Source organism: Gigantopelta aegis, chromosome 2, assembly GCF_016097555.1.
Source record: "Gigantopelta aegis isolate Gae_Host chromosome 2, Gae_host_genome, whole genome shotgun sequence".
In the NCBI taxonomy this organism is placed as follows: Eukaryota; Metazoa; Mollusca; class Gastropoda; order Neomphalida; family Peltospiridae; genus Gigantopelta; species Gigantopelta aegis.
Window position 1 is genome coordinate 11,573,315 of NC_054700.1, and position 20,174 is coordinate 11,593,488.

General features: G+C 38.0%; 1 protein-coding gene across 1 annotated transcript; it reads right to left on the reverse strand.

Moving 5' to 3' along the window:
• Positions 1–746: 746 nt before the first annotated feature.
• LOC121381234 (dynein assembly factor 4, axonemal-like) lies at positions 747–19,236 on the reverse strand. The gene is made up of 11 exons (XM_041510457.1): positions 19,038–19,236; positions 15,794–15,944; positions 15,046–15,179; positions 13,867–13,977; positions 12,489–12,564; positions 11,488–11,624; positions 8,683–8,783; positions 7,120–7,200; positions 5,720–5,792; positions 3,633–3,738; positions 747–2,958 (listed from the first exon to the last, which is right to left on the reverse strand). The coding sequence occupies exons 1-11, from the start codon at positions 19,158–19,160 to the stop codon at positions 2,852–2,854; spliced, it is 1,200 nt and encodes a 399-aa protein (XP_041366391.1). The 5' UTR covers positions 19,161–19,236; the 3' UTR covers positions 747–2,851.
• Positions 19,237–20,174: the final 938 nt, after the last annotated feature.

Below are 20,174 nucleotides of genomic sequence, written 5' to 3' on the forward strand. Positions count from 1 at the left end.
TTACTATATAGACCTTCCCAGCAGTGAATGTCACTTTCTAACTATGGTAGCCTATGCACTACAATCTATTTATTTCCTCTATCAAAGTCGCAGACGCTTGTTTTTAAACATTACTGCATAGTTTTCACTATTAGACTCGCGTTTGATCATTGAAGCTAAACATTACTAACATTTTATTGTTTAAACTATACATTTCCAAACATCCGCAGTGTTTGGGATACTAAATGTATTTTTTCATAATTTAAAAAAACCACACGTACTTTTGAGAAGTAACGGTTATGGAGACGGTGCTTTAAGAGGGTATTTCATCGTTTTAACATCACGGACTTTGTTATAGTTAAATTTATCCAAATGTATTACAGGTTTGTTGATTAACCAAACTTTGTGTCCAATTTTCAGGGACCGAAACTAGGATATGTCACTTTAACGGATCCATACGCACGTTTCATACATTTTTTATTCAGAAGACGTGTCTCAAGTGATTCACCGAAGCAGACGAATGTCCAAAAACCGTATATAAAACATTAAAAGAGACACATTTTAAATGCAGGAATTTTAGCGGGGTGTGTCTAGACCGCGTCGAACGAAGTTTATAAGAGGGGGTCGAGACAGGCCCCTCCTAAAAATGTATTGTGAAAAAAATAAAATAGTTTGAGCATCACACGCGCCAAAAATAGCATAAAGTGGGACACATTGTGTGATCTACCAACTAAAAAAACAACCGATACCAAAACAATAACACATGATTATATGGACGGAATGTATTTATTTCAATGTTCATTATAACTATCTGACAATTATACACATTTTGCATTAACTGGGCAGTGTTGAGCAAATAAACATAAATAAAGTGTGTGTGTGTGTGTGTGTGTGTGTGTGTGTGTGTGAGATATGGATACGTTTGCTTATATTTAATCAACAAGTCTTTCAGACCAGAGCCCATGCTTATACAAAGTACAGACTTAAAACTAATGCAGTCTCGCTTCCTCTCTCCCTCTCTCTCTCTCTCTCTCTCTCTCTCTCTCTCTCTCTCTCTCTCTCTCTCTCTCTCTCGTGTGTGTGTGGGGGAGAGCATTTTGAAATTTTCCGTCAAGTCATACAGTTTAACGTACACATTCGGAGCAAGCGCACGCCTGTCATGGGCACAGGTGCTGGCCTCGGCCGGCTCCTCCGTCCAGGACAGTAATGGATTGGGGGGGGGGGGGGGGGACCGGCCGCACTGACAGGTTCAAGGGAGCACCACTAGCCCGACCGAGGTCGGCAACAGGCGGGGGGGGGGGGGGGTTGGTTGGTTTTGGTGCTATAGAATTTGGAATGGTGCGCAATTTGAATGAAGGAATGTTGGCGCAATTTTGAAATGGAAAAAGGGAGCTATATATGTTTTGGAACCTAGTTTGCCGATAGTAGCTCGTTACCATTTTTCCATTGATAGCAAGATATCTTTTATATGCGCCATCCTACAGACAGGATAGGACATACTAATGCGGCTTCATGGTGCACTGGCTGAACCGAGAAATAGCCCAATGGACCCACGGACGGCAAACGCTTTACCAGTGTCCCACGTCCAAACCAGTTTTAAAATGATTGCTAATGGAAAGGGGGACTACGGGAGGGGTGTGGGGTACCAAAATGGACAATGCTGTACACAACACAGATAATAAAAATGGTATATGATATTTAGTTAATGAGTAAATAACTTGGTAAATATCACACGTTAATATTATATTTATGAACAATAAGTGATTCTGAGAGATTATACAAGAAAGAAGAAAAAAAATATAACACTGTGCACGATTTTGGGATAAGATATGTTCAATTCCAACATAATATCAATGCATAGCTGATAATTTTTATAAACACAATCTCTTTAAGATATATATATATATATATATACAGAAGTGAAAGAGAGTTCCTGTACATACAGTTTTGAAACTCAGTTTTATATACTTGCAGCCTACATGAAAAATGGCCCCTATGGCCGACCCTCTGGCTATGCCAGTGATCCGTCTTTAATATTCACAAAAAATCCCTCCACCCCCACCCCCAGCCCCCTTATGCATGTCTGCCCACCATGAGGATGAAAAATACAGCATTTATTTTATGGCCGTAGATAGTATATCTTAAATATTTAAATCATGGGGGGGGGGGGGGGGGGGGTTGGGGGCTGGGGAGGGATCAGCGCTCGTATGTGGTGTTATGGGTCGTGGGATCAACCATCATCAGTGGACTTAGGTTTTAACTTGTACTGAGGCAGATGATGAAAACACACATTGTCAAGTTTATTAATTTCAACGACAAAACCGTTATACGGTGAAACCCCTCTAAACAGGACACCCTTGCGACCAAGACAAATGTCCGGTTTTAAGAGGGATCTTGTTTAGAGAGGTTGTGTTTTGTCCTGGTTTTTAAAAAAGGGACTCTGTAAAGTGTCCGGTTTTGAAGGAATTTCCGGTTTACAGACGGTCCGGTCTTGAGAGGTTTCACTGTATGTAATCAACACCCTATCTCTGGTCAAGACAGAGTCGAATGGTTATTTGCCAAAATAGTCTACTAGATGATTCAACGACTCTCTATCTAGTGCCTCATCTATAAGAGGACAGCCACTCCCAATGAGATACTTTACTAGACAATACATCCTTTTGATCACCACAAAGAGGACCGCCACTCCCAGACTAGTTTTACTGAATCAAAACTGGCACAGGAGAGAACTCATTGGAATAATTACAGCTGTGATGAGATGCACTCATGAATCACTGTCACAACAGTGATGATATCAGGTGTTTGTGAAAGTTGTAGTTGAGTGTATGTTTTCGTGAGACATTTAACGGATCAGGAGGTGCGACTGGGGGTTTCAACTTTCTGTGCTGCCCTGTATAATCTGTCGGATTCTGTCAGCGTCTGCTTGCAGCTGTTCACCGTTAGGCTGGAGTTTCAGTGCGGATTCGTAGTCTTGCAGACCTGAGGAATAAAAACGTAAATGTAGTAATGAAAGGAAAGTGAGTATCAATGAGTATTTTGTGATACCCAGGGCCCGTGCTTATAAAACTTTTAGAGTCCAGACACAATCTCTAATGACGTCACATGCATGCAATTTCTATGGCATTGTCATGATATTACTGTCTTGAGAAAGGAAAGTGAGTATCAATGAGTATTTTGTGATACCCAGGGCCCGTGCTTATAAATCTTTTAGAGTCCAGACTCAATCTTTAATGACGTCACATGCATGCAATTTCTATGGCATTGTCATGATATTACTGTCTTGAGAAAGGAAAGTGAGTATCAGTGAGTATTTTGTGATACCCAGGGCCCGTGCTTATAAAACTTTTAGAGTCCAGACTCAATCTCTAATGATGTCACACGCATACAATTTCTATGGCATTGTCATGATATTACTGTCTTGAGTCTAGACTCTAAACGTTTTATAAGCACTAGCCCACAACATCATATACGGTCAGTAGTATTTCATATTAAAATTCAAAGAAAAATTATTGTTTTACAGAATTCATTAAAATGGACATGATCATTCACAACCATTTTTCATCTGTTGTGATAGAAGTGACAGTTGGGTGTCATTTCATGCTGACGTGAACTATAACAACTGATTTAATATACGAAGTAAATGATGAACACACCTTCAATATACATCTCCAGCTCACAGAACGCTGTCCCTCTCCGAACCAACGCCTTGCAGCGACTGTTTGCATTCTGCGGAACTGGCGGAGTCAGGAGTTCTAGAGCCTGTAGGAAACACAGAAATAGTCATTGCAGAAAGAATTATTATTTTTTTAATAATAACGCACTCAAAACATTTTAATTACAGTTATATGGCACTGGATCACAGAGATAATTAGCGAGAAAACCCACTGCCATCATAGACATTATACAAAACTTGGATCGTTTAATACATAACCTGATCTCTGGACCATAAAAGCGAAGAAGAAAGAAGGAAGTACATGTAGCTACTTTGTGACCTGAACAGGATACACATGAGGTCAGTTCATAGGGTTTAACGTGCACATTAGACACTTGTCATGGACACAGGTGCCGGCCTCGACAGGATACCCATGACACAATGGAAGTATAGGGGCGGGATGTAGCCCAGTGGTACAGAACTCGCTCAATGCACGGTCGATGCAGGATCGATCCCCATCAGTGGGCCCATTGGGCTATTTCTTGTTCCAGCCAGTGCACCACGACTGGTATATCAAAGGCTGTGGTATGTACTACCCTGTCTGTGGGATGGTGCATATAAAAAATCCCTTGCTGCTAATTGGAAAAAGAGTAGCTCATGAAGTGGTGACAGCAGATTTCCTCTCTCAATATCTGTGTGGTCCTTAACCATATGTCTGATGCCATATAACCGTAAATAAAATGTGTTGAGTGCGTCATTAAATAAAACATTTCTTTCTTTCTTTTTTCTTTTCAGTGGGAGATTATAGCTGTTGGGATGTCTGGACCAGTCCACAGGACTAAGGGCGTGGATGGTGGTGTGTGCCATAGGTTCAAATGCCAGGTTATGTATAAAAAGAAAGAAGACAATTGCAAGACACCAACCAGCCTTGGTGGTGTTGTGGTTAACCCATCGGACATAAGGTTGGTAGGTACATGTACAGGGTTCACGCAGCCCGGTACTGGCTCCCACCCAGAGGAAGTTTCTATGACTCAATGAGTAGGTGTAAGACCATTAAACCAATTTCTCTCTCACTAACCACTAACAACTAACCCACTGTCCTGGACAGACAGCGCAAATAGCTGAGGTGTGTGTGCCCAGGACTGCATGGATTGGATGTAAGCATGAAAATAAGTTGAAATGAATGAATGAATGATGCAAGCACATCAGATCAGCAGAATGGTGAGACCTCGATCTAACAGATCTAGATTGAGTGCTGTGATTTCAGGCACATGTGCAGGAATTTTAGCAATCAAGGATGAGTCTAGATTGTGGCGACCAAAGTTTATAAGGGGTCGAATCATTCTCCCCCGTATTATACTGGAACACCCCCCCCCCCCCCCCCGAAATAGTGCTTGAGTTTGAGGGGCTTGGGGGGCAAGGGGGGCAGGTTCAACTCCCAGAATCTTCCCCGTGCACACAAACACACTTGCGTTTCATGAAATCAACATTGCTTGCTGCCTTAGCTTCAATCAAAAGCATTACAGTGCCATGCTCTCACACCCAATAGCTGATGTGTATTTTTGTGCTGGAGTGTCATTAAACATTCATTCATTCATACAGAAAGAAATTTTTTATTTAATGATGCACTCAACACATTTTCTTTACGGTTATATGGCGTCAGACATATGGTTAAGGACCACACAGATATTGAGAGAGGAAACCCGCTGTCATCACTTCATGGGTTACTCTTTTTGATTAGCAGCAAGGGATCTTTTATATGCACCGTCCCACAGACAGGGTAGTACATACCACGGTCTTTGATATACCAGTCATGAATGAGAAACAGTCCAATGGGCCCACCGACAGGGATCAATCCCAGACCGACCGCGCATCGAGCGAGCGCTTTACCACTGGGCTACGTCCTGCCCCCTTCATTCATAGTGTTATATAATAACAATTTTATCGGGTGATGTTACTCAACCAGTGTAATGTTAATAGTACATAATTGACAGGCAACAAAACAATACTAGAAGTTAAATACAATACAATACATACATGTATGATAAGTAGGCCTAATACCAAGTGAAAATGAATTTCTTAACTTACTTTTGAACAATCGTCAATGCATTTGAAAAAGTTACGCAACTTCAGATGACAGGCACTTCTATTTGAATATAAACTTCAGATGTTAAGGAAACAAAATTTTAAATTGTGTTCACAGTAATTACATGTTTGTTGAGGAACATTTATATTTTGCGACAGCACTCATCAATTCCACAGCAAAAACCTGTTGCAAAATTGATCTGCAATAGAATTTTTATTATTATCAGATATTAACTTTGATAGTACATGTATCTGTATTATTTTGCCATTGAAAGATGATCCAGATGATCCATATTTTGATCTGTTAATAAAATTTTAAAATTGAATACCAATTGTTTATTTAAAGTTATTATTAAAAAAATCTTTTTAAGTCACTGATTTTATTAGCTATAGCTAAAGTTTGTTTTGTTTAGCGACACCACTAGAGCACTGATTTATTAATCATGGACTATTGGACATATAGTCTTAGAGAGGAAACCCGCAACTTTTTTCCATTAGTAGCAAGGGATCTTTTATATGCACCATCCCAGACAGGGTAGCACATACCACAGCCTGTGATATACCAGTCGTGGTGCACTGGCTTGAATGAGAAATAGCCCAATGGGCTCACTGATGGGGATCGATCCTAAACCAACTTCACATCAAGCGAGTACTTTACCACTAGGCTACATCCCACCCTTTATTAACTATAGTGTATGTACATGTTCTGTTTTACATAAAATGCTACTAGATTACCAGAAACACATAGATTTCCTAAAATTTAATTTAAGCAAGAAGTTCAAAGTCTTGTATAATTTAATGGCCAAAAAGCTGCAATAGCCATTCACATTTATACTGCTCAGGGATGCTTGCGTTGTAGGATGGAAGCCTCTCAATGGACCCATTCACCGACTGTATTTTGTTCATCTGGTATATGACTGGTATATTAAAAGCCATGATATGTTTTGCCCTGTCTGTGAGAAAGTGCATATAAAAGATCCCTTGCAGTTAATGTAAAATATAACTATTTTCCTCTAAAGACGACATATATATGTCGGAATGATAGAATTATCAAATGTTTGACATCCAACAGACAGTGCAGGGCTATAGCTAGGATTTTTTGTTTGGGGGGCAACTGAGTAGTTAATCGTTTAGAACTCCTTAAAGGGTTAAGAAGAGACTTTTCTTTAAGTTTCTATACCGCGTAATTTTTCTGGATTTTTTCCTTGCCCCCCTCCGCTAGCTACGGCTGTGCGATGATCAATAAATCAGTGCATGGGCTCTGCATGGTGTTGTTAAACAAAACAAACTTTAATTTTTATACTACTTAACAACTTGGGTCAGAGTCTTTAATTAAGTTAATGGGTATAAAAGTAAAATAACCCCCCCCAAAAACCCAGCGACGTAAATGTTGAAAAGGATACGCTGGAAGCTTGCTGTTGAGTCGAATGGCGTGAGAGTAGACATTCACTGCGGCTTTATAGTTACCCGCTTGGAAGAAGGAACTGAAAGAAAAAACAACAAGAATTAAATGTCTCGCCTATGATAAACTTTTTCGGTGCACTATAAGTGAGCTCCGTGATCTAGTGGATAAGCTGCTGGACAATCAAGCTGACGACAGTGGTTCAAATCCCGTCAAAGCTGGCTCACTCATTCATCTTTCTCAATTATCACCCTCTGCCTATCATTCTCATTATCTTAATATAAAAGAGAAAAAACCTTTCCAATTTCTCCCACGATTTCAATCTGTTTTAACCCTTTCTGTCAGTTTCCTCCGACTCTGTCTTCTGAGCTGTCCACACCATCGCCTACCTGTCTCAACTTCCTCCACGGGTGCAGTCTCAGTTTATTTCCCAGCACCCACCTGGCATCCTCGTCCTCTGCCACTAATTAAGCTGGTCTGACCCATGGCACTAACTAATGACAGCCGGTAGTAGGGGTGCATAGTAGGTCGTTACAAGTGCCTCTTAACAATGCCAGTAGTTACTGCTGAACACTCTCCGAAGTTGTCAGACTTAAGTCCACAGCTAAAAGCTGATGGGGAATAGCAGGTGTGTGGCACAGATAATCACAAGAGACAAACACCTGTCGCGGTTGGAGAGACAAGGACTGGAATGTGGAGGTGGACAGCGAAAGAAGTTGAAAGATAGGAGGAGTTGCCAGATCGGGAAGAAATGAGAGGGAATTCAAAGGAGAGAAAAGAAAGGGGGCAGTAGGATAAAATAAAATAAAAAATAAAAAATGTCTCGCACATTTTCAGTGCATTGTGATGAACATCAATAGTTACAACTATAAACCAAGTTTCAATCATCTAGGATTTATAGTTTGTGAGAAACTGATCTACTCATGAAACTTTAATATTAAACTTTAATGTGAAAGTCGAAACAATCGCCGCTGCCAGAAAAAGAATACCTATACCGCACTGTTTTTACTTCCGTAAGAACCAAATACCACATGGAAACATCTACAACTTGGCATGATATTAGAAACAGAGCAAACTTGCATCGAAGGTTTACATCATGTAAACAGAGAGGGTAAGACCCGTTTTTCATTAATGTGATTCCGTGCGCATTTTATTCTGCATGTTTTCGCGAGCAGAAATGTGCTTTTCCATGTCTGTGTTTTTGCAAGTAGATTAGTGTACAAAATTTGATGTCGTTAGATTGTACTTTAAGCTGAAAGTAAATGCTTCATGCTATGACACCGCCACATTGTTTTTACTGTACTCCCATGCACCGGAAACTAACGAGCTCTCGGGTCTGATTCAACAAGACTATTTTCTTTTTTTGTCTTTCTTTTTTTAATATCCGATTTCCATCAGCCTTTAATTTCATGTGAAATTTATTTTTACTTTTTTTTATTCAAACGCAAAACTAAAGTATTTTACAGTACTTACCGTAAGTTGTTTCCATCACATTTTTAGCAGGTTTGTACATTTGTCCAAACGAAAAGAAAAGAGCAAAACATATCCACTTTCAGTAACTTACTTTCCCTTGTCTCTGAGCCACAGTGGATTCTTTTCTTCCTCCGACAGATCTTTGTCTGCGATTTCTATAACACGTGCCGCTTCCGCTTGCTTCTTCAACCACTGAAATAACAAACAGCATTTAAAGACAGGCAAATCCAGTTCTTTTTTGATAAATATAGTTAGAGTTTCTTCATATATTTAGATGCCAAACACAGCATACGCATAAGGAAGATGACAGTGACTGGGGTGGGGGGGAGCAGAGGCGGATCCAGAAAATCTATTTAGGGGCCCCCCCCAATGACATGAGGTGGAATGTCAAGGGAACTTTGGGGGAGGTTTGGAGGGGGATAGTAAAAACAGAAAATTAATAGATATTATAAAATTATAACTGTCCCAAAATTTATGGGAGGGCCTGGGCCCCTGCCCCACCTAGATCTGCCTCTGGGGAGTTAGTTGGCTATATACTAATCTTATTTTTCACTCGAGGAGCCAATGCATTATCTTCAGTTTTAGTAGGCCAGTATTCCATGGCCAGTATTTTTATTTTGGGGGCCACACACATTTGGGGGTGACTTTGGATATATATATATATATATATATATATATATATATATATATATATACTGAACAAAATAAGAAACTTCCGCTAACTTTGCTTGAACATAACTTGATGAAAACAAACCGGGGGAATAATTGTTATATATGCGTTTAAAGAGTGTTCCATGATACATCGTTTGGTGCAAAAATCATGGCCATAGGTTAACAGAAACTGGGAGAAATTTTGACCAAGTGTGGTAGGGGTTAAAAAAAACCCCACCCACTTAATAACGGGTATGACCACCTCTTGAATTGACCACTGCAGTGCATCGCAGGCGCATAGAATTGACTAAAGTGTTGATTTCTGCCTGTGGAATATTGTTCCATTCCTGAATGAGCACTTGACGAAGTTCGTTGACGTTAGCGGGTGGGTTGGGACGACGCCTCAATCGTCTGTCCAGTCTATCCCAGACATGCTCGATGGGGTTGAGATCAGGACTTTTAGCGGGCCAGTCATCAATGAAATCAATGTTATTTGTCCTAAGAAAATTTACAGTGTCTCTAGCTGTATGAGAGGTGGCATTATCATGCTGAAAAATCGAGATGTTGGCAGGAATGACGTGATGAGCGAGAATGTCATCGCGGTAACGTTGAGCATTTAAACTGCCATCAATGACGACTAGTGGTGAACGATAACCATGGGCAATGGCTGCCCAGACCATGACAGAACCCTCACCCCCGAAACGATCTCGTTCAAGAACACAACAGTCAGCATAGCGTTCATTTCTCCTACGGTAGACGCACACCCTGCCATCATCACGTTGTAAAGAAAATCTGGATTCATCCGAAAAAAGAACGGTATTCCAGCGTCGCCGTATCCAACGAGTGTGTACACGTGCCCAATAAAGACGATTTAGACTATAACGTTGCGTTAAAACGCATCCGACGTAAGGACGTCGTGCATGTAAACCGTTCTCCCGCAGACGATTACGAACAGTTTGCCCACTGATTCGGTTATTATGAAGCCCAGGTGTGTTAGCAGCAGTAGCAGTGGCAGTTTGGAATCGATTACGCAAATGCGTGTTCATGATATAGCGGTCTTGACCACGTGTTGTAACATGCGGACGTCCACGACGAGGAAAGTCGTTGGTGCTTCCTGTCGTTCGAAATCTTACGCGAAGATTTCGTATCGCTCGACTAGAACTCCCAACATGCCTTGCAACGTCTTTGGCGACATGCCAGCATCAAGCATGCCAATCGCCCGTTCGCGTAATTTATTTTTTTTACAAATTTTGAAGCGTTTTTGTTCACTTGACAACAATGTCAGTAAGACAAGTAAAACAAATTGACCGAATACTACATGGGACATGTCGAACCATGCATGCACGTGCAAATTGAATTTCATGTTGTCGACGATTAACAGTGCAAAAGTAATCGCTAAAATTAATGAATTCTGATAATACAGCTCAAGGCTAATACTACCTATTATAATTTCATTACACAATGAATTCTTTAACACAACAAATACTATATGTACACATCGGAAGTTTCTTTTTTTGTTCAGTATATATGTCAGTCTCACACACACTATAGATTTTCTAACACAATTAATTTGTTTCTACTAGTAAGTAAAATTATTTAACTGTACATAATTTTGTATGGATTTGTAATAAATATGTAATATTCCTTATATTGTAAAACAAAATTAATTAATAGTTTTGGAGTAAAACTGTCATTACGCAAATCTGTAGATCACTTTTAAGAAAGGAACTGTTTAACTTTGTATTGGTCTTTTAAAATGTATGTATAAAACAGTTACTAAAAAAAATGTTGTGCTAATTTTACCACTATTTGACACCCGCTAGCCGATGTATTTTTCATTCAATAATTAAATTTTCGCTACATTCATTACAATATAACGTCATTCAGTTGGTCCAGATGTAACAACGGGAGTTTGTTCAATTCTCAATGAAAGTAAAAATTACGTTGTTAGTGAACGTCACATTTGATGATGTAATTTGATATGGGCAAGTTGTCTTATTGAGTGTTTATGGACCAAATATAATTCAAAATAAAGTGTGAACTTTTAGTGTTATTATTAGCAAGTATGATTCAAATTTAATTAAAATATTGTCTGTTATTTCTTTTATGTTCATCTGGGTATGAAAAAAAAAAAAAAATTTAAGAATGGCTTTGCCAATTCACAGTTTGCAGATTAATATTTTTTTTCATACCCCGATGAACATAAAAGAAATAACAGACAATCATTCCTTCATTCATTCAGTACCTCCTCTTCCAATGGAGTCTGGGATTCTCTAATAGGTGTGGGAAACACCCTTGGAGTAAACGAGATCTCAATATGACCAGACTCTCTCGTAGAAATACCTTGTGCAACATCATCAAATATATTGCCTTTCTTTTTACCTGTGTAATGAAAAACAACATCATTATTTTCTAAATACATACTGGCTAATAAACAATGCAATACCAAACTCTACATATACATACCTACACTGATTTTTTGCCATAGTATACAAATAACAAGGTTTCTGCCAAAGGGTAAAACGGGTATGGAGTCATACGTTAACCTTTTGACAAAATATATTATTCTTATCATTACCCTAGCCCTAAACTTAACACATTTTCTTTCTGGGGGAGGCCCCCATACCCCTCGTTAACTGTGGTTGCATTCAATTCCATAGGACCACACCCAAAAGTATCTTTCTGGCAGAACACTGAATAATTAACATTAATTAATGATTATCTATAAATAAATTCATTATAAAAATCACATGAAGTGATATAAAAATACAAGCACCTGATATGGCTGGAAAAACAAGGACTGGGATGTGAAGATGGACAGTTAAAAGTTTAAAGACAGGAGGAGCTACCAGATCATGAAAAATTAAGAAAGAATTAAAAAAATTAAAGAAAAGAGGACAGTAGGATAATAACAATAATAATAATAATAATAATAATAATGTCAAAACCCTTCAAAATACTTAACAGTGGAATCATGTTTGTGGACACTATTTTTAGGTTCTGTTATACATTTAAACTTGTCAGAGAGTTCTTATTTAATTGTTAACCAGTTAGGCAATTTTATGTGGCATAACCAATCTATCATTCATGTACAATTTACTGAATGATCACGCCTAGCAATGCATCTTGTATTTTGTTTTTCAATTTAAAAAGTTATGCAAAGCAAAATATGCATAATCCCATTTCTGGTTTGGCAAGCTTGAATTTTACATAGGTCTGCTGTTGCTAAGTAACAGTTACACATACTTCTTTTTACTACTTTCTGTTCCGCTCTTTTAGCCTCTTCTGCCGCTTTTCTTTCTTGAAGCAGTCTCGCCTTTTCCTACAATTTTTTTAATTGATAAAACAAAAAAACTCTGAATGTATCATTAAATGTCTTAACACTGCAATGTAATCATGAGGAATCATTTCACAATGTAAATAAAGCACTATTCAGACAACCATATCGGCATATGTGTTCAAGACAATCCTACCATCATATGTGTTCAAGACAATCATATCATCATATGTGTTCAAGACAATCGTATCATCATATGCGTTCAAGACAATCATATCATCATATGCGTTCAAGACAATCGTATCATCATAATCGTATCATCATATGCGTTCAAGACAATCGTATCATCATATGTGTTCAAGACAATTTTATCGTCATATGTGTTCAAGACAATCATATCATTGTATGTGTTCAAGACAATCATATCGTCATATGTGTTCAAGACAATCCTATCGTCAGATGTGTTCAAGACTATCCTACCGTCATATGTGTTCAAGACAATCCTACCGTCATATATGTTCAAGACAATCCTACCGTCATATGCGTTCACGACAATTCTATTGTCATATGTGTTCAAGACAATCATATCATCGTCATGTGTTCAAGACAATCATATCGTCATATGTGTTCAAGACAATCATATCATCATTTGTGTTCAAGACATTAGACAAAAACATTCAGAATATAGCAAATGAAGGTCTTGACATTTTCACTAATAATTTGTGTACAAATGTTTTTTGTAAGGACGTGAGATTTTACATACATAACGTGAAAGTGATTTGCATTGTATTTTTCAATGGTAAGTCTTCTGGCTGGATTTTGCCCATGTTATTGTGTAATATTGTGTATTATTATATATATTGTGCATTGACCTTTTGAGACATGGGTGTACAGCGGAAGAGGCAGCCTGTGTGAATGGGTTCCTGAATCACATGTTTGGATCGGTACTACAACCAGATGTGGTCATATAGCAAAAAACTGAGATGGAAATGGTCTCAATTTTGGAGTGAAAATAAATGCTTAGATAATGTATGTTCGCAAAAATGGTATATGTTGTTAGTGCCAACGAGAACCTGTTCTATTGCCAATCTCAAGGGTGGGAATTCTCCTCGGATCAGCTGTTTTCCTCTCATGGAACATTGCGTTTCCTTGCATTTTAATCGTCCTTTCCTCCAAAATGTGTCAGATGGCAGATTTTAACCTAGGATTTCAAGAATTTCTGGGACCCCTCTAGACTTCCTCTTGTTTACAGTTCACCAATTCCCACCCCAGCAATCTTCATTTGAAGTTGGGCAATTTAACAAGAATTTCAATAGCAGAGATGACATTTGTGTAGTGAGACCATACCTCTTCAGCCAAATGCCTTTGCTCATCTTTCCATTTCTCTAACTCTTCAGTAGCTTTTTTCCTTTCCGATTCCTTTAGATCCTCAATTCTCTGTCTTTCTGCTGCCTCCATCTGTTGAACAGAAGTCAATAAAATAAAAATAAAAATAACAGACACAGACATGCATTAAGTACCCAATAGATTGATGAGTTGTAATTGTATTGTTTATTATTAAGAAAACAGTACAATTCTTAATTACACACCAGAGTTCTTTTGAAAAATATATATACCTATTAAATTCTTTACTGAAGAAATAAATAAGTCTGTATGTTTCAAAATGATTATATGTCAATTCTTTACAATAGCATTTTCCGTTATTACCTATATATTATGACATAAATGTTTCAAGCAAAAATAACTTACAGCATATCTAGTTTTGAAATATAACATAACGTACTTAATGTTTAAAAACGTATTCAATAACCTATGCTAAACACATTTGGTTTTAACAAGTTCTGCATTATTTTATATTGTCTTCTAAAATACTACACGTTGATTGTTATAAAGCCATTAAATTTCAAAACAGTATAAAGTTTAATTTCTAAATTATTTATTGCCAAATGTGTTAATGCAACCCCTGCAATTACCCACAGCAATCAGCAATGCCGTGGAATATTTTAATTCTCTACGGCACTTTTTTGCCTTTGACTATATTCAGTTTTCTTTTTAATGTTTTTTTTTTTTTTGGCCGTGGACATGTTCTTAATTGCAGGGGTTGTTAATGTTATTAAACTACCACGAGTACTCGAGTATGGGTCGAGTCCAGCAAGACTTGAGTCCGTTCACAGGACTCAAGTACCCGTACAAGGTGGAATACAATGAGCAACTATAATACAATGACAATGTAGAACAATAATTTCAGCAGTAGATAATCAATGATATAAGTTACACCATCATTATATGATCATGCGCTTGTTTCTCTTTTTAAACTGACCATCCGTCCATCACAACACTTCTAAATGCAATAAAATGGCATGATTTGACATCCATGTTCAGCGCTGGAATTGAGATGCATAATGCTATTTTACTTTATTACTTAATCTTATCATCATCAAGTGTAAGTCCTGGTCGACTTTGACCTTCGAGTACTTGAATCCATTATTTTGGACTTGTGGATGCCATACTACCATGCACACTTACATTCATAATCTCGTTGATGGTATATTTTTCATCTAATCGTTTCTGCTCGGCTTTCTTTTTCGTGGCTTCTTCTGACCGAGTGTGAGCAGTCTCTATAGCTTCCTGTCTCTTCTGTCTCATTACATCTTTGTCAGCTACAGAAACATTCCACAAATTAATTTATTAATTTGTATACAAATAAAGAAAACATCTACACAGTCAGGGTTTTAGACTGAATCAAAGTCGAGGCAATAAATGTTATGCCCAAATTAAGTACAAACATGCTGACCTTAAAATATTTCACCACAAAATGACTGAAATGTTAAGTTTAATCAGATTAAAATAGCTTGAAATGCATTTCTGACAACTCTACAGCAGCTGCTAATGACAGTACTGAACTAAAACAACTGAGAAAAGACAAAGGTCCCTGTTTGTTCCCAAATTAGTGAAATCTAAAGCCCTGACAGTTGAACCAAAACCAACTAGAATAAATTACAAGTCAAGATCAGACCTTGCTTTTTAAGGTGGGCGGGTGCAATCGTGCTCGTACAGCACACGTAATTTCAATCTGATGAGTGTGAAAAACAGCGCATGTTACACTCAGCAAATGGCACACGTAAAATAGAGGGGTATATTTATTTATTTTTTTAGTGGTTTCATTGTATTTGCATTTTGCCAATAAACATTTTCATTGGCGACTGGACAACTGCCAATTTTCAACGTTCTTACTAATTGTACTAAAGTAAGCTACATGTAGCAAGATACATACCAGCTTGTTCAGACTGCAAATTGGACCATTGTGCTGGGTCTTTCTTCTTCAGTTTGAAAAGCACTGCACCATTTCCAACCTGAGCTGTGCTGGTCTCGTCATCCACAGGAGCTTCGAGGAGACATTCAAATATGTAAGGGGGATAACTCACCTGAAAAGAAGTATTTTAATGAAGGAAGGAAGGAATGTTTTATTTCACAAGACACTCATCACATTTTAATTACAGTAATATGGCATTGAATATATGGTTAAGAACCAGAACCATACAAATAATGAGAAAGGAAGTCTGCTGCCTCCATGCAATGGTGTACTTTTTCCAATTGTTTAATTTATACTCTTTTTTTTTCTAGTTTATATTCAATTAAGGTTCAAACACGCTGTTCTGGGCACACACATCTCAGCTATCTGGACTGTCTGTCCAGGCAGTAGTTAGTTGTTGGTGGTGGTCAGTGGGAGAGAATCAAGGAGTTTCCGATTAGCAGCAACAGTTCTGGCTGGAATGCCAGACAACTCGGCCCGGAGGACAACTCGGCCCACGTCGAGACAGCTCGGCCCAGAGTTCTGAGACAACCCGGCCCACCGCGAGACAACTTGGCCCGGAGTCCAGAGACAACTCGGCACATGGACAATCTTGTCTATTGTTGAACGATACTGTTGAACAAGTGTTGTTTTTTAAATTAAAGTATTCTCACAGAAATAAAAGAATGTGTTTTTTGTTAAATTGATAAATTGCTGATCCATTTATCTTTGAAGATAGTTTCCGCTGTTCGAATAATTTGTTCTAGTCAGTGACCTAAACATTGGAGATGATCCCAGAAAAAACATGCAAAAGTTATTTATCGTTGTAACAACACTCGCGGATATAGCCTCCTGACTTCCTTCTTTTAAGAAGTAATTCCAATTGGTGAGCATGATGACATTTTCCGCAAATAATGTATATAACCGTCCGAATTATTGGACTTATCACTTTCTAACAAAATGCCGACTTATCCGTGTGCGTTTTGTTCTAATGATGTCCGACCCAGACAACACGCATTACGCTGCGACATTTGTTCACGATGGCAACACCGCACCTGTAATACTGGTGAGTATATATTATTGATATTATTATTATATATATATATATATATATATACATATATACATACCGCAAACCGTGAAACAAATGCGTGCGTATAAATTTCGCGTCGTTCGCTTCCAACCTTATGTCGTGAAATTAATACGCACGCACTATTTTCCAGTTTGAAGTGTGCTTAAAGTAGTGTCTAGATTTTCGAGTAAACCATAAAGGAAAACACAAACAAAATACAGTCATAATTCAATTTATTGAAAGTTGTATTAGAATATTCATTTTAAAAGGTAACACAACTATGGACTATGTGGACCGCACCTGGAGAAAGGAATACAAATAAAAATTATAAAATCATTTAAAAGGTGATATTTGCCAAATAGTGTTTTAAAAACAAAATCATATTGTCATTTGTATATTTTTTTATCTTGAATCATGAGTGCGAAACGACAAACATCAAAACATGAAAGAAAAACAAAATGTTTGATCATCAGCGAAAAAAACTAATTATATATATATTTTACATAATTGAATAAATAATATAAAAAATAAAAGTTATGCATTTTAACTTGGTAACTAACACTGATCAGAAACAAAAATATTCAGAAATAATTATTATTTAGCCTAGTTGTTCCATTTTGCCAACTCATAAACATAAATCTTGAGCGAATAATCTGTTTTGTTTTGAAATATTTTAATGACAATAAAATTCACAAAAAGATTCACTCAACAGGCACAACCTATATACGAGCTGTCCTTGATGGCAACTAATCGTTAATTATTTTATGTAACTTCAATCGATGGCGACTAATCGTTTATTGTTTTATCTACCAAAGGGTATGAACAGTTAACATTTGAAGCTGTGAGTTGTGATTCTAATACAGGTGAGGTGGGTAGGGCCTAATCCCCTCTATAGACTCTGTACCATACACAATTGCTTGATGTAGGATAACAGAATATTGATTTACAGACAGTAACTTTATAACAATTACAGTGAGCTGTCTTTATCCACTTTTTTTCTCTGAGCTGTTTATTTGACGGCGACGGCGACAGAGGAAGGCTTTCAGGAATCTGCAGGGGAAAATATTCGAACTGTGGGGACGCTACACAGATGGTGAAGTGTCCACTTCGAGATTCCTGTCTGCCTGTGTCTGACTTTTATCTTTTGTTGGACGTTTTATTTCTATGTTCTTTTGGTAATTGGTGTTTTATTTCTTTATTATAACTATTTATGTATATGTGTTCTGTTGGTATGTGCGTATGTATTTAATGTAATAAATGTGGGAATTTGGCAAATGTTGTCTTTTGCGTTATTTCTATAGTACAATACTTCTAGAAACCCATCCGACACTACGATATGCGCCTACGACATACACAATTGTCATTCTTAATGGTGACCATATAGTTAGCAGTATCTATCAGTATAATGCATTATTATTATTATAGTACAATACTTCGACACTACGACATCGCCAACTATCATACTTAACACGCATATAATGTGTCACAGCATGCCCCGTCTATCAGTCTAATAACTCGGCCACGGTGGCCGAGATGTCTGGGCCGAGTTGTCCCCCGGTCCGAGTTGTCTGGTCCCCTCTGGCTGGCACAAGAAATAGCTCAACTGTCGATGGTGATCGATCCTAAACCGATTGTGTCTCAGGCAAGCTCTTTATCGCTGGGCTATGACCCACCACTCGTATTTTAGTGATTTATATCAATATGTAACTACATCAAAATTACTGGCAAGATATCAACCCAGACATCTATATTTATTATTTGAGTGGGAGAATTTTAATTACTTGAAGATGATAGGAAGCAATACATTGACAGAATGAAAAAAACATGTAAAAAGTATAATATATATCTGGATACAGATATTTTGGCAAATAGGAAATTGAGAGGAAGCCTTAACTGTTTAAATTACTAATCTCTAGCTCATTATATATATATATATATATATATATATATATATATATATATACTAATATAAATTACTAATCTCTAGCTCATTAATATATATATATATATATATATATATATATATATATATATATATATATATATATATATATATATATATATATAATGCTAGTTGAAACCGATAATAGCGATATCGATTTAACATGAATCACGACAACAGGCAACACAATAATATGATACGTGTTTTCTCACTTTTAAATATTCCTCGGATGAAAATATATCGACTTTGTTAGCTTTTACACCCTTTAACGGAACTGTAACAAAGACAGTTGTATCATTCTGGTCCCACGTAAAGTCTTTCACGACTAAAGGCATAATGAAGGCACTTGATTGCAAAACGTTTTTGTTGTTGTCAGCCAAGCTTCTGGTTGTTTCCGGTTACCACAGTTTTCTCCCCTTGCTGATAACGAAGAAAAAAATGTTTTATTTAACGACGCACTCAACACATTTTATTTACGGTTATATGGCGTCAGACATATGGTTAAGGACCACACAGATTTTGAGAGGAAACCCGCTGTCGCCACTACATGGGCTACTCTTCCGATTAGCAGCAAGGGATCTTTTATTTGCGCTTCCCACAGGCAGGATAGCACAAACCATGGCCTTTGTTGAACCAGTTATGGATCACTGGTCGGTGCAAGTGGTTTGCACCTACCCATTGAGCCTTGCGGAGCACTCACTCAAGGTTTAGAGTCGGTATCTGGATTAAAAATCCCATGCCTCGACTGGGATCCGAACGCAGTACCTACCAGCCTGTAGACCGATGGCCTGCCACGACGCCACCGAGGCCGGTGCTGCTGATAACGAAGACTGATTTTGGGCCAGGGACTAGTATTCGGAACATCTCGACCAGTAACGGATTTTTCTATAAGGAATCGTACTGTGTCACTATATCCGCGTGCGTGGGCGTGTGTATATGTGTGCGAGTGTGTGTGTGTGTGTGTGTGTGTGTTCACGAATGAGTGTAACACTGTATGCGCGCGCGCGTGTGTGTGTGTGTGTGGTGTATGTCATAATCATAGTATGTGCTGTGTGTTGTATGTTGTATGTGTGTGTGTGTGTGTGTGTGTGTGTGTGTGTGTGTGTGTGAGTACAGGTACGTGTGTGGTATATGTAGGTGTGTATGAGTGTGAGTATGTATGTATGTGCGTGAGTGTGTGTGTGTGTGGGGGGGGGGGGGGGGTGTATGTACGAGGGGTGATGGTAAGTTCGTAAGTTCGTGGCCTAAGGAGATCCCATCCCGGTTAAGGGGTTCATATATTTTTTAATATTCGCTTTGAAAGAAAATAAAACATAATAATATAAAGTTAAGAAACTTTTCTTTTCAAA

Coding starts and splice junctions, on each gene's coding strand:
- LOC121381234 (XM_041510457.1), bottom strand. CDS start 19,160: ATGCCTTTAGTCGTGAAAGACTTTACGTGGGACCAGAATGATACAACT. Junction 5,793..7,119: donor CTCAACAGCAAGCTTCCAGC/GTATCCTTTTCA, acceptor TAACATCTGAAG/TTTATATTCAAATAGAAGTG. Junction 3,739..5,719: donor GCATTGACGATTGTTCAAAA/GTAAGTTAAGAA, acceptor TGTTTCCTACAG/GCTCTAGAACTCCTGACTCC.